Source organism: Symsagittifera roscoffensis, chromosome 7 (assembly GCF_963678635.1).
Source record: "Symsagittifera roscoffensis chromosome 7, txSymRosc1.1, whole genome shotgun sequence".
Lineage (NCBI taxonomy): Eukaryota > Metazoa > Xenacoelomorpha > Acoela > Convolutidae > Symsagittifera > Symsagittifera roscoffensis.
The window spans coordinates 20,258,851-20,274,033 of NC_087068.1; the positions used below are offsets into that span (position 1 = coordinate 20,258,851).

The window sequence follows — 15,183 nt, forward strand, 5'->3', positions numbered from 1 at the left end:
CGTACAAGCAACGTCTTCAAATTGAAAGAAAAAGAAACGAAAATATTTTATTGTAGTTTTTGTGAATATGGTCGGATCATTCTGTGCTACTTGCACAGCAACCGGCTATCCTGGTTGTTTTTTGAAATCAAGTTATTAAATTTAATTCAGTTGAGCTTCTCCTCCAATCACCCTCTGCAATTAGTCTGAGAAGCAACAAGTTTTTCTCGACGCAGATAATTTGTTTGGAACCGAAATCATAGCATAAAAAAATTAAAATGACATCACGCTCGGTTTCTCTAAAATTTTTGAATTTTATTTGCATTGAAAAACGTTGTATTGTACTATAACACAACTTCAGCTGCTGTGAAGAAACTATATTATCAAAATTATAAAACATAGAATTTTTGAATTTGATAGTAGTCCTGGCACTACAACTTTTAATTTAATTCTCGATTTAACTCGGATTAAAAACTTGGTTACCGTGGGTCAATCAGTGACGTCAGACTATGGTGTTTCAGATCTAGGTTTAACACTCACGTTGGTACAGAAGTCTTTAGTAATGGGGCGGCTGCTAATGGGAATTCATATTCAAAAAGTGTACCTCGAATTTGAGCAGACCCTGGGGATGATCTCCATTCTTGTAAATCACAGCCAGCTGCAGATCTCCAGTACTCACTCCTGTTTTGATGCTCCCATCCCAAGTATCATCATCATCAGCAGACCTTGTTAGGGGACACACTTTCTCGTATTCTTCATTCGCTTCGCCAGGTCGCACGACAAAAACAGACTCCGCTCCCGGGATAGAAACAGAAAAGTTGATCTCTTCGTCGTACGGCAAGAGACCTTGAGCAAGTTCAAAGTTCAAAGATTCAATCAAAACTTGTAAATTTAATTGAAATTGCGCGAAAATACAATGTGAGAAAATACAAACCTTGTTTTGGCTCATACAGCACGCAATCTTCGGTCCAATTTGCAAAAGGCACCGGATACTGAATTAAATCTGCATGCACTGATGTGCAGTTAATCAAGTAGTTGAAAACTTCAACCGGATCCGCGTCTGGCTTGCTTTTCTTGCGCGTGAAAACACCGAGTCGGTAGAAACCCGCTTTCGGCAATGTAAGTTGGAGTTTGCCGACGTATCCCGTTCTTTCGAAGAACACGTGATCGTTCATAGGTTCCGACTGGTCCTCCGGAGTTCGGTACTCAAGCGCTCCTTGGAAAGTTATAGAGGGATCCGATTCAACTTCAATTACTACTTCGCCCGAATCGGTGACAATAAATGGATCTTGAGGGTTGAACTTAATTTTATTTTTGTCCATGTACTTTTTTTCGCCTCTGACTCCAAACATGCTATCCAGGGTCGCTGCAAAAGGCGGGTTGGTTATTCCTGGCTTGTTGCACCTAATTAGGTAACTGCAAATGTGAGGAAGAGATTTATTGTCCTCTTTGTTTTCTAGTTCTCCAAAAATATCCAGGGTGAAGTCACCATTAGAGGGCAAATTGACAGAGAAAATGACTTCGTCGTCTACAAATCGGTGAACGCAATAGTTTTCCAACTTCTCGTCGTCGTATTTGTTGCTGTGTAAGAAATGAGCGAAGTCTACCAGTCCGTTTTCCATTTTGAATCTGACCTCAACTTGACCTGTTGCGGTGATTATGACCCCACTCTGGTGGCTCAGAGGCACGAGGGATTTCCTAATTGCGTCAATTCCTGAAAACCGTAGCTGAGGGATGTCAAATATGATCGATGAAAGTTAAATTTTACTGTTCCAAGAAACCAATATTTTGAATAAAATGGAGAAAACTTTGATACAATTCAAAAAAATGATGAATTATGAAAAAAATACAAAAACTTAACAAACAATTATAAAAACTGATGTTAATTACAAATCATTAACATCAAAAACATTTTGAATTTGAATATTGTGAATATGAAAAAAATCAACCCGCAGTAAAATAAGACAAAAATTGAAAATATCGGAAGATATATATAAAAACAAAACTCAAAATCTACCTGGCCCAAATCCCTTCAGCGATGCTGTCTTCGGCAACGCCTCGCAATCCGGCTTTGCCTTCGTGCAATTAATAATATACGAGCAAACATGATTCATGTAACTCGCCCTCTTATTCGCATCTTTTTCAAGCGATTCAGCAGTCGCGTAGAGCTCGATTAAAAAGTTGCCCGTCATGGGGAATGAGAGATTAAAAGAGATAATTTTGTTCATGCTTTGCTGAATAACAAACTGGCCCAGTTTGCTAGCAGATGAGACGATGTTTTTCTCGACGGTTGAGGAACTGATGGCGAACAGTTTGTATGCAAATGTGACCCAAGTGTGCATGGGCAGGGCAAACTGGATGTCCGATTCTCCCTCGGGACACTCGATGATGGCGTCGGGGTGCGACTTGATGCTGAGACCTGAAAACAAAACACGGGTTAAAAAAATATCAATTATTTCAATTATCCTGTGCGTATTCTCGCATAGCCGAAAAACAAACTGACATTAGATCTATGATTTACTCAAACTATACCACTCGTGTCAAATGAAAAAAAAACAGAAGAGCAAGAGTAGAGTTCTTTTTTTTCGTAAATAACTGGTCACGCTACATTTCCACTCCCCGGGAACCATTTTTTTAGGCTATCTGGATAATAGGCTCTGTGTCGCGCCATTGACAACCCTTGAAAACTAACACAAAAGGCCAACTGGCTGAAGCTAACTCCGGGTAGCATTATTAGTTCAAAAATATAAAAATTATCATATATCATCGTTTTTAAGTACAGCAACGATTGTTAGCTGCCTAAATGCATCTAAATGAAACTGAGGCAGCAATAACTTCCAGGTTTAAAATTTGTATATGACGAGTCGTTCAATCAGTCGTTTTTGAAGGCGTTTAAGTCTACAGAGTTCTTTGGTTTTGAGAAGTGCGCCAAAAAGGCGCAACTTCAAAAACAAAAGGAAAGGAACTATGGCCTGTAGGATGTCTTGTTATCCGGCCAATTCAATGAAAGATTGTACGGGGCCCATTGTGGTATCATATTAATAAAGCGTATTAGCTGTGATTCGTATTACAAAAAAAAAATCAAAAAGTTGTCTGGGTCGAGAAATTTTGGTCTGACATTTTTTGGTTTTTCAGACTGATTTTCAGCTGGAAAATTTCAGAATAATCTTTCAGTCTACGTCTTGTGAGATCCCTTTTCGCTAAATTAAAACAAAAGGAAATTCGAAGAAAAAATCGTGACCAATTTTTGTTTGTTTTTTTTTTGCTCATTTTTTAAATAAAAATAAGCGTGGTTGGAAAATTCTAGTATTTGAGCACAGCAACCGCCGATCCTTGTTATTTTTTAGAACTTGAAAACCTAATTTGAAGAAATGTCTCTTTATGAAGGCCTGTCTTTCGAACTGAGCGATCTGTTTGGGCGTGTCCAGCAGTTGCCACCTCTGTTCGTCTGGGAAGTGGCTGAAGATAAGTTTGTCCGGGTCAGAGAGAAAGTAGAAGTCGTCTGAGTCGTATGTCATCGTTTGGGTTTTGTCCACTGCTGCTGAGGTGTCCGAGTCAATCAGCTTCCAGTCGTCTTTCTTGTCGTCGCCTATTTAAAAAAGCATTTACCGATTAGAGCCAAAATTCATCCAGACATACATATGGCAGCAGAATCAGAGGGTAGCCACTTAACACCCAAAGATCAGAACTTCCAATATTCAGAAACCAATCGGCTACAGTCCTTGGAAAATATATCTCCTCCCCTAAAAAGCGAAGTTACCAAAGCATAAAATGTTGATACTAGTCGAAACTATGTTTTCTCAGGAGGCTTTCAAGACAAACGAGGCTTTCATGAAAATGTTTTTCACAGAAGAAAAACTGAAAAGATGATATCTAATACAGAGAAATATTCTGACTAGCGACAATACAATGTAAAGGCAAAGTGCGTAGAGATTGCAATTATAGAGAATATAATTGAGTAGCCAGTACCTGTGATGAACCTGGCACCCCAATGCACGTCTATGAGTCGCCAGTACTTATCAATGAGCACTGCATTCCAGGAAGCCCCAAAATTGCCAGCGTCCATCTTCTGGCCCGGTTGGTATCCAACCCCTTTGGCAAATCCACGGATAGTCACACATGGCACATCCGACTCACTAAAGATAAAGCAAATTTCGACATAGTATTTGTATAATAGCGATTTTTCTTCCTTAGTGTAGCCCTGGTTTCTTTGCTTTGCCCAAGTCGGAGGGCGCAATCTTATGATTGCGGAGGGTGCAATCATAACTTGCGCGAGTTTCTGTTTTGACAACAATGACAAACAAAGAAGGACAGAAAAAGTCAATCACGTTTTTTTGCGCCATTTAGTTATTGGAGAGCGTAATCTACTTTCCATTTAGTAACTTAACGTTACTTTAAATAGAAAAAAATCAAAAATCACACCACGAAAAACCAAATTTTTTCCAACTTTAACTAAGACAACTTGCTAGACTTTTCAAAAAAAACTTAAAAAAACCACACCACCTAAAGACACCAACTCCCATTAAGAGAAAAATTAAGAACTCAATACTGACGTGCATATGCGTCCGAACAGTCCAGCATAGGAGCCCTTCTCCTGCTTGAGTGCAGCCAGATATCCCAGAGGGGAGTTGAGGTCAACCTGGACTGAGTTGTCTACCTGATTGCAGTCCTGCGTTGTGACCCAGATGTAGATGGCGCGCACCTTGCTCAGTTCATTCGAGGCACCGTCGCACAAGTACCTGGAACAGATTTAAGAATAATCATTCATTCTTCATATCAAGTTGTTGGCAACGTCGGCGATCTTTGAGAATTTTCAATTGCCTACAAAATGAATTTTTCTTGTTAATTAGAATCTGAGTTTTTCGGGGTCTACTAACTCAATAGTTGAATTTTTCAACGTGCCATAATTGTTCCAACCATTGAAAACAAGGAGAAACGTTGTATTCGGGTGAGTTTTCCAAAATCAGGTACCACAAATAATCATCGGAATGGGTCGAATGACAAAACATATTAAAACACTTTCACTCTTGTTTCGAACGACAATAGAAAACTGCATTGGAAAATTTTGAAACAAATTGTCCCAGTGTCGAGATTGCCAGGTTTGAAAATTTTGAGATTTAGCTTAATTTTGATTTTGTTTTTTCGAAAAATTTTTTGTTTGTTATTCTAAAGAGTTTTTCTAAATTTTTTTGTTATTCATTTTTGAAAAAAAAAAACTGTAGTCAATCATACTTAATTCACTAATTTTTCACAAGATCATTTAAATCTTGAATCGCATCGCCCATTAAACACGACACTAATTTTAAGAACAATAAGAAACTCTTTTCTAGTTTTTTAATATTATTGCTGGAACATTATAAGCTACTTGCAGAGCAACCGGCTATCCTTGTTCAACTTGAAATAATTTCTTTGACAATTTAATTCGGCTCATTTGTTTTTGCTTCGCTTTAAAAGACAAGAGTTTTCCCGCACTTTAAAAAATTTTATATCATAACAAGACCCTGCTCGTATCAAGGCAAAGCACTAAAAATTTGGACTGCGTTTAAAGTACTATAAGGCCTGATTAATAAATTATAAAAAATTAAACTTTTATTTCAATTTTTTCCTAAATTTACCCTCCCAAACACTTTATGTAAGTAAGACCTAATGAACTCGAAATATAGGTTTTTTGCGTTAATAACCTATTTAATAAGCTCACATGTATTATTTCTCTGCTAGCTTGATTCAAACATTTTAGTTTCTCACACACATTTGGTCTGAGGTAAAAAAAAAAACGTTACCTGGGAGAGCTCAGAGCTTATGTTCCAATCCCGACAAAACTAGTTATTATTAACTCTTTGGTAAACTTACTTTTTGTTTTTGTTTTTGCTGGAATCTTTATCGGCTTATTGATATGAGTTTGGGCTTTCTATTGGCTTTTTGATATATCGATTTTATCGGCTTATTGATATAAACTTGATATAATTTTGGGAGTATTCTTTGTTGCTTGACGTGTTTTTCTCAAGTTGAATATCATTCGATAACAAGTTGCTAGATTGCGATCTAGTTGTTGTTTGGAACGCAAGTGGTGCGAAGCTCCGTTTCACCCCTGTGTATACTTTCAGTTTTATGTAATAATAATCAGAGTAAATTGCTTGCATCATTTTACTTTGAACTGACCTAATTTGCCGCTTACGCTTTAACACGACTAAGCATATCGCCCTTTAATTATCCCAGAATACGAGTTGTCAAATTAACTTACAAACATATGCTGCAGGTGAATTTTTAAAAATTTGAATTTTTGACCATATTTTTCAGATGGTATATGAAACTTCTGCTAATTGTTGATAGTCGGCAAATCGAAGTTTGTATGAAGAAAACAACCACTGAGCCAAACTACGCTGCCAGTTTTTTTTGAAATTTGTAAACAGAGGCAAAGTTGAGCTTCGCACCACTTGCGATTAACTAAATCTATCCAAATGAAAAATGAATAAAAATATTTGTAGAAAAAAGCACAAATAAAAGAATGCAAATCAGCATCGGAACTAAATTGAGCAAGCAATGGCAAAGCCGAAAACATCTGAGCAGGAGTTCTTCAAGCCGAAAGTTTTTTCATACAACTTCGAAACTGATTTAAATTTTGTACGTTTTAAATTCCCTCAAAAAACATACATACAGGCACACAACAATTTTTTTCGTGCATTAAGCGACGTAAAAAGAGAGTGCTAAGCCGATATAAAACAAAACGAAACCTATTAAGCCGGGAAAAATGTTCAATTAACCGTAGAAAATTCAACCAATTTAAGAAAGCGTTGGGTAATATAAATTTTGCGTTTACCTTGAAACTACCCAGATTTAGACTACTAAGCCGATGAAAAATAGACCAAAAAAATTTGGGCCAAATAAAATTTTTGAGCGAATTAAAAAAAAATGAAATACTTACTCAAAGTAAGTAAAAATACAAGTAACTCAAAAGTTAAAAGCATCATTCAAAACATGCGCGCAGCTACGAAAACGATTCCAAGATGTGGCAACTAAGTCGATAAATAATGAGCATACAAATAATTGGCCGACACTTTAATTTGAAACAGAATGTTTCCCGTTTGAAAAAAAAAAACAGTTCCTGGTCAGATTCAAACCAACGGCCTTTGCGTCGCATGCCTATTTGTTACTTCCAGGCTAAAAACGCCGGGAACGCTAAAAAATTGAATTAATTATGGAACAAGGTACTTCTAGAGATGAGACCAGAAGTCCAGATGAGATGACTCCTGTAAACAAAGTTATTTACGGGAAAAAAGTCTAGTACTCGATTGCAAAACCCTTGCTAATGGCAAAAGTAAAAACAAGACATCTTTATCATCTCTGAATTTTTTTTTGACCGAGTTGATAATAGTTTTCCATGATCACTGGATGAAAAGTGATGATATTGAAAAATAACTGATATAAAAGCAAAATATTTTTTGTTGCCCGTTAATTACCACAAACTGGTAATTTTCGAGCCCCCATAACTTTGCAAAAATTATCACAGCTAAATACATTTATAGGTTTGAGCTCAGGGAGTCAATATTTTTCAGAAGGTACAAAAAGTTAGTTCTAATGTAGCTAATTAAAAATTGGGAATTTATCTGAAAAAAATATACAACACACCGAGCACAAACACTCTATCACTTGCTTGAAAGGTTGGAACAATAAAGCAAAGATAATCGGTTACTGTGCAAGTACCAGAGAATGTTCCGACCATAGTCTTTAAAAAAATATTAAAAAAGTTTTATATTTCAAATTAGTGTAGTTTTTTATGTGTGGTAAGATAAAAGAATCTAACGTAAACTCTTAATTTGAAAATATTTGACAGTTATTGTTATATAAAAAAATTGAATGAAATTTCCGTTGAAAAATGACTAGACAAACAATTTTTTTTTTAATTCGACATTTTTTCCAATTTTTTTTCGAAGATTTTGTTCCAAAAATGGCACTAAACAAATTAGAAACCCAATTTTACTAGCTTAAAACTAAATTTTCAGGGTAACTCAAGAAATAATTAAGCTTTTGTAAGCCTGCTCGCTCGCTTTATTTTCTCAAAGTTGAAATAAAAATCAAAAATTTTAAACTAGTTTCTCTCGATACTGAGAAAATTTTTTGAATTTTTTACTGTCGTTCGAATCAAGACTGAAAGGGCTTCAATTTGGTATACAACTCGACCCTTTTGATGATTTTTTGTGGTACCTGATTTTGCGTGGAAAAAAATTAAAGCACACCCGAATAAAAAGTTCCTCCAAATTTTTCAAATGACCGGAACAATGAGTTGTAACTGCTTGCTCGGAACGATTTACAAATAATGCTCAGAAATTGGCATATAATTGCAAATAATTATCACTACAATTTATTTTGATCATCTGGGCTTGGTAGCTAAACCATTCCTGCTGTCTCAGTTTTTGTAAGTTATACCCTATAGTACAAAAATCAGCTTTTCGATTTTGTTAGAAGGTTCGGGGTGGAATGGTCATAGTTTGTCATAGTTTGCAAATGAGAAGATTTTAGCGAGCTTGCAAGAGTTGCAAAATACAGGTTTCTATCAAATATTTGAAATCTTAATTTGTCTTGAATATAAGTCTACCTGGAGAGTGTGAGGAAATCGTTGGGGATGCCATAGTTCCGTACAGTGAGTGCCCTCTGATCCCACTGTTTGAAATCCTCTTGCTTGAAGATATCTTCTTTGTAAGTAGCCGGAGGACAAGGCTCAGGCCAATTTTTCAACTGGATAGGGTCCTAAATGGAGAAAACATAGTTTCCAAAAAATAATTTTTTCGAAATAGGATGAAAGATTTGCAGATTTTCAGAAAAATTTAAATCAATGAAATTCAATCTTTTTTTCATTCTTATCCTAACGTGTTTTCAGTATTAAAAAATGAGTAAAAAGATTTTCAAACAAAGGCGAAGCGAAGTTTTGCATCGCTTGCCGTTCGGCTCAAGTAGGTGACAAACAATGAGACGAAAGTCTAAATCGGAAAAGTAGTTTGCGACGATGGCGCAAAACTATCTCCCAAAAATTTTTACACATTGATTTCGATTTGTCTCGTACGCATTTGTTTTCACGAAAAAATTTCAAGAAATCAAATTGCAAGCTAATAAAAATTGTCAGTAAAATTCAAGCGTTATTAATAAATACTGTAAAATCGCGGAAGCACAAATACGCATAAAAAAACTCTATTCGCCATTCAAATGACACAAAATGACACAATTAAGCAAATTTAATACGATTAAAACTGCTAAATTGAATCAACCTTTTGAGCGAACAAAACAAAAATTACACAAAAGAGTAGACCAAAAAATCCACCGATTTTGTAAAACAAGTTGTCTTCTTTACAATTGACTCTTATATGTTAAATTCGATGCAGTGGTTAACTTTTTTCTGGTTCAGTGTCGGTCAGTTGCTGAAAAATTAAAATGTTAGTTGGATCTTATTAACTATTTCCCCCTACGGTACCTTGTAGCAAATCCCTCCTATTAAGATAAAACCAAACAATTAAGAATAGTCAAAGTCAAACTTTGTACCTTGTAGCGAATTGGCCTTTTTAACAAAAGGGGGTAAATAGTTAACAACATCTGAGAAAACAAAATAACAAACATGCATACTTTGATTGCCTCATGGTGGAACATTTTGGAAGTAAAAAGGCTTTTGCTGTTAATATCAGCGTTATCATAGGCCTAAAAAACTTTTAAAATTCAAATACAGTGGCGCAATTTTCTGACACAGAGGCGAAGCTGAGCTTCGCCCCACTTGCGATGCAAGTCGAAAAATAATGCAATATGGTCGAAAAAACTGAATCGTTCAAAAAGAAAAAGGCTAGTTTTGATACAAAAAGATGCGAGAAAATAGATAGTAAAATTAGTTTCGGAAGAAAATTATTGAACGTTCACAAAGCCAAAAAATACCTTAGCAGAAACCCTTGAGGACGAAAAAAATCAACAAGATAAATTATTAGGTCCCCCTCAGCCTCAAAAAAAAAACACACACACACACACACACAAAAAAATGTTCTTTGCTCGTCAAATGAAACAATATATGGGGCTAATTAGCCAAAATAATATAGGCCGAAATCTGAAAGCAGAAAAAATAGGAAAAAAATCGATAACATTTAAGACCAATAAAAAGCTAATAAGACCCTTTGATTATCAAAACAAACACACGCACCTATAATTTTTTTCGCTTGTCGAAAGACGCAATATGAGGCCATTAAGCCGATTTAGTGTAGGCCGAAACCTATCAAGCAAAAAAGGTGAAAAAAAAACAAAAAAACCGAAAAAAAACTTAATCTTATGAAAAATAATAATAAAACGAAAATCTTCGGGCAAAGTTAAGTGTTTACGCGAAGAAAAAAGACAAAAAAAATACAATCAGTTTTTAATTTACCAAATTACATAAAAAATCAAAAAAAATTTGATTACAAAAGAGCTTACGGCACAAAAAAGGTAATAAATTTAGAAAATAAGCCGACAAACATAAACAGACAACCAATAGGCCGATGATTTTTTGATGCTAAATATTTTTGGTTAAAAAACAAGTGCTGGCCGGTTTTGAGCTAGAGCATTAGCCGTCTACTAGTTTTTTGTAACCAATACTTAAACTTGAATTTTAATTTTCAAGAAACTGAGCTACAGATTTCAATGCAGCACAAATAATAACTGAACAAATGATTTAGTGATTTTGTTAAACTAGTTGTTATTCCGAAAAAAAATTCTGTATTCCGATTTGATAAAGCTTGCTAATCCAAAGCGTAAAAACATTAACGTAATGAGTGAAAAAAAACCCAATCTGCTTAACAATTACCCCTTCCCCCGTTTTTAAGAAGGGGGCAATTGTTGAAAAGATTAATTTGGTCAAATGTTTGACCAGTCAGAAAGCAGCAAAATTTAAATACAACAACGCTCTAACGCTTAATCACTTTTTCTATTTATCGAGATTGCGATTTTTTAGGAGATAAAGAGGGAGAGGGAGGAAATTGTTAAGTAAATCTCAAAAACCTAAGAACATTCAATAAAGTGATCAAAGTTTTTCACAAAACTTTCGTGATTTATGAAACAAAACTCGTGATTTATGAAACAAAGGATTACATATTCTTTCCTTCAAAAATATTTAGGTTTGCAGGAAAAATTTTAGACTGGAACTATTTGGATAGGCAAACCGTCGGAATTTTTTAGGTCGGCAAACCGTATTTACTTTGAAGAAAGTTCCAATTAAAAACAGTGTTTTGACAAAAAATGGCCTGTTCAATGGGAAGCATTAATTGCAAAAGATGGTATTCTTTCATTTAAAAAATCAATTTAATCGAGGCATTTGATTCGTTTCAAAAATTCAATCTCCATGCACGCTGTTTAGGTTAATGCAAAATAGTTTAAGTACACGGAAAAAAGTCATTCATAGAATTGAATTGGAATAAAAAAAAAGTAAGCCTGATTAATGCAAAAGAGTTAGACGACCAAAAAAGTAGTCAAGGAAACTTCACCTGAAAAAAAAAGAAAACCACACGACCTAAATAAGTGTCTTCATTTCGTTCGCTGCAACTTATTAGTGCCAAAAAGAGTAAAACCAATTTAATTGATGTTTTTTTTGAACACTTAAAAGTCTGATACTAAGCACAGAGAAAAGATTTCAGAACTCAGCATGGCTTATACTCCAAATTTTCACTTTTTCGTTCCAATAAAGAACTGAAAATAGTTTTGAAGATCCAAAACAAAATTTTCCATTACCCACAAGCAACATTACTGTATTTGCCTTCAGAAAACTAGAACCCAAGCTAAGTTTTTTATTGTTGAAAAAATAGAAAAGTATTTGCGCTGGGTAGATATTGGATGTTGAAACAATGATGTTTTTGAACGAAAATAATTCAGGTTAAATATTCTGTATTCCCAAGACTGAAAATACTATTAACATTATCGGTTTAACCTGACTATCGTACCTGTACAAAAGTGAGAATAGTATTTTGACGTTATTAAATTAACTTTCAAGGGTTTAGTTATCTGCGATATGAACGAACTTACCACTCGGCTTTTCCTCCGTTGCTCTACAGCTGCAAAAGTGGGCTCAGGCGAGACCTTCGATTTAAACGCAACTGGAGCACTAGAATTTGAAGCACCGCAACCCATTTTGAGATAAATTACGTGAAGAATTTATTTAAGAAATAAAATTGACAAAAATTTCATTTAAAGCTGATGTCTGAGGCCAAAGTTTTCTGCAGTAAACATTACTCTTCAACAACGAATTTTCATTTATGACACAAAAATATATAGGTCAATATTAAGAAAGGTCTAAAAGCAATCGCTGTTAACTCATGTAAGCCAAACTAATAAAAGAAAACTCAAAAAAGCACATAAATAAAAGTCACCATCAATTGTACATGATGCGTTGGTACTCAGTGACGTTTTTGATTGAAAAATATCTAACTTTACTATATTAAACTGTGCGTCATAGAAATAACACAACTGGTGCGTGAATTTTAGTTGGTTGGTTTAAAATTCATTTGGTTTTACGAAAACCATTTTTAGGTAGCTGCTTTTTTATTAAGAATTATTTTACTTTGGCATAAAATGTCTGTATATAATCTGGTAACAGACGAAATAAAGCATCAATTTTATGAGAGGCGGCTCACTTCTTTTGATATTACAATTTCATTTAATTTTTGATAACAATGTAAAACAGACTTTCAAGTTTAGGCAGAGGAGATTTTCCGTTTAAAGTATTCATACCGTTATGGTGATTTTTCAAGCCGTTAGTCTAATACTTCGAGGAAAGAAGCACGTGCAACTTTAAAAACTGCTAGCGTAAGGAAACAGTTTTTTCCTACCTGATTCTATGAAGTTTGAATATTTTATATCGTCAAGAACAAAACAAACAATCGCGACTAAACGGTACATGGGAAATTTCTTAAAGCACAACCGAATTTTTTTGTAATGTTCTTGCTTAAAGTCAAATTTTTCATCAGAAATGGTTTATTTTCCAACAATTTACTGAGTAAAATAATCGGATGTCAAACTGGAGGCTGTTCGCAATGTAGAGGAACTCTATCATAGAAAACTTTCTTCTGATCGGAATCAGTAAAACTCCTATTCAATGAAAGGGTTAAGTTCAGACCCGAATCTCAATATTAAAAGAAAAGGAATTATAGCGTATAATATATTCCGTGCAAATAAAATATATATACTTTTTAAAAATCGGTGTCTAAATTTTCCAATGGGTCTTTTCTATTTAAAATTTAACAACTCATGGGCTCTTTTTCTTCCCCCCACCCATCAATTTCGACATGCAGACTAATAAGGGACTGACAAACACTTTTGCTATACAAATTTAACCTGGTCAAACCACTCATTTCACCAAATAAATATTGCTTGCGTGAGGTGGGGGAGAGTCAACTCATGGATCTGCAGAAAGAGTCAAACTTCTAACGCGCATCTGATTGTGGTCTCAATTATACAATGTCTCTGCTCTCAATTTTTTCGAAGTTAAGCTCACGTCTGATTGATTCTTCTAATTTGCTTGAGATGAGAGCTTGACTTAATGAATTGTTTCAATTCTGCTCATTGTTCGACAAATTTTACGAATTTGAATAAATTTTAAATATCAACGCAGAGGCGAAGCTGTACTTTGCAAACAGAAGCGAAGAAGATGCAAAAAACAGCTTTGAACAGGCATAACAAAATGAAATCAGGAAAAAAGCCAATAGACAGTAATGAACGCAAGTAAATAGGAAAAAACATCGACTTTGTTGAAAAAAATCTTGAAAGATGCCCTTTAAGCTTTTTGAATTCCTTGAACAAGTTATGAATGGCGTTTTTTTTATAGCATGAACCGAACTTGAGAAAACTGGATCAATAGGTTAAGTTTTCATTCCGCAGGAAGTCTAAAAACTAAATACCACTTTCGAAAGTAAAAATTGTTCCCGTTTTTTCGCACCATTTCTACCTTCGTATTTGGAGAGAGCTATTTACGTAACTTTAAGCAGATGAATTTCAACTGAACTCAAGAAGTGCATGCACAGCTAAGTGTAATCATAAATGCATTAATATCTGTGAATGCACATCCGTAGTTATTATAGCATTTTAAGACTTTCCTGAAAAAAAAACCACCAAGACCTATAAAAGAGTCTTTACTACGTTCATTAGTCTTGAAAGATTAGAAATACACCTTGGAAAAGTTTCTGCTGAGATAAAGAGTAACACGGTCTAACATCTGCTCCGCGACAGCTTGTAATTTTTCTTACACTATCCACCAATAAAGCAGCTGCAGTTTTTAGCAAATTGCCAATGCTATGCAGCCAAAACTCCGGATTTGAATCTACCACTTGTTGATTAGGAGTCTCACGTCATCGAATTTAAGCCATCGTCGCCTAGAGGTAAACTAGTGGCCCAGCTAATGCTGGATGCACCTGTTTTAATCTTTGATTGTATGATACCGAAATCCGTAACTTTCAAAAATTCGAAAAATTGACTTTACGCAAAACCCCAGTGATTTCCCTACTTAAGTACGTGATTAGCCGCTTATTTAAACGAGAGAACTACTACTCGCTTCTTCAACTGACTTCTTTAACTCGGATTTGGCTGGGTAGTTTTCGAGAAAAAAAGTGAAAAAAAAAGACGCCAAGAAACGATCAAATATTGTAAAATTTGACTTTTCCTAAATCCATTTATTTTTCTCTAATAAAGCATGGGAATAACATTTTATGCATGGAACACTTCCATATCCTCATTTTTAGATTGAACACTTAATATCAGATTTAGCTAGTTGTTTTCGTGAAAAAAAAATAGAAATTTCTGCAAAAAACTGAGATTTCAAAAAATTGATTTTGCGCAATGTCCGTAAAAAAAAGAGTGAAACAGAGTACATACTCAGGGAAATCTGCGCACCTTCTTAGTTTGATTGAAGTTACAACGTCAGAATCAGCGATTTAGTTTTAAAAAAAAGAATAATTTCCAAAAAAACGGGCAAAATTTCAAAAATTGAACATTTTCAAAGGCCAGATTTGTTTTCAAAACACAGGGCACACGGCATAGCAGCTTACACAGAGAAGAATCTCATAATTGTTTTTTTTTCTTTCGGTTCAACCCTTGATCTCCGATTTGGCATGGTAGTTTTGGAGAAAAAAAAAACAAAAAATTTTAACCAACAAATATGTCAAAAAAGCGCTTATTTGAGGCCAAAACTTTCATCTACCAAATTTAGGAAACAGCGGC

General features: G+C 34.8%; 2 protein-coding genes across 3 annotated transcripts in view; one reads left to right on the top strand and one right to left on the bottom strand.

Moving 5' to 3' along the window:
* LOC134851834 (protein scribble homolog) overlaps positions 1-15,183 on the top strand; it is a 363,789-nt gene that overhangs the window by 196,065 nt on the left and 152,541 nt on the right. The gene's annotated exons all lie outside the window — the stretch shown is intronic.
* LOC134850955 (lim and transglutaminase domain protein ltd-1-like) lies at positions 532-12,779 on the bottom strand. Its single transcript, XM_063866785.1, has 8 exons — positions 11,998-12,779; positions 8,573-8,724; positions 4,533-4,718; positions 3,949-4,115; positions 3,338-3,568; positions 1,997-2,398; positions 914-1,693; positions 532-825 (listed from the first exon to the last, which is right to left on the bottom strand). The coding sequence occupies exons 1-8, from the start codon at positions 12,100-12,102 to the stop codon at positions 554-556; spliced, it is 2,295 nt and encodes a 764-aa protein (XP_063722855.1). The 5' UTR covers positions 12,103-12,779; the 3' UTR covers positions 532-553.

Bases quoted from the DNA above. Each gene is read 5' to 3' on its own strand.
- LOC134850955 (XM_063866785.1), bottom strand. From the start codon at position 12,102: ATGGGTTGCGGTGCTTCAAATTCTAGTGCTCCAGTTGCGTTTAAATCG. The intron at 3,569-3,948 runs GTACTGGCTACT...TTTTTTAAATAG, and splicing joins GGGTGCCAGGTTCATCACAG to GCGACGACAAGAAAGACGAC. The intron at 1,694-1,996 runs GTAGATTTTGAG...TACGGTTTTCAG, and splicing joins GCTGAAGGGATTTGGGCCAG to GAATTGACGCAATTAGGAAA.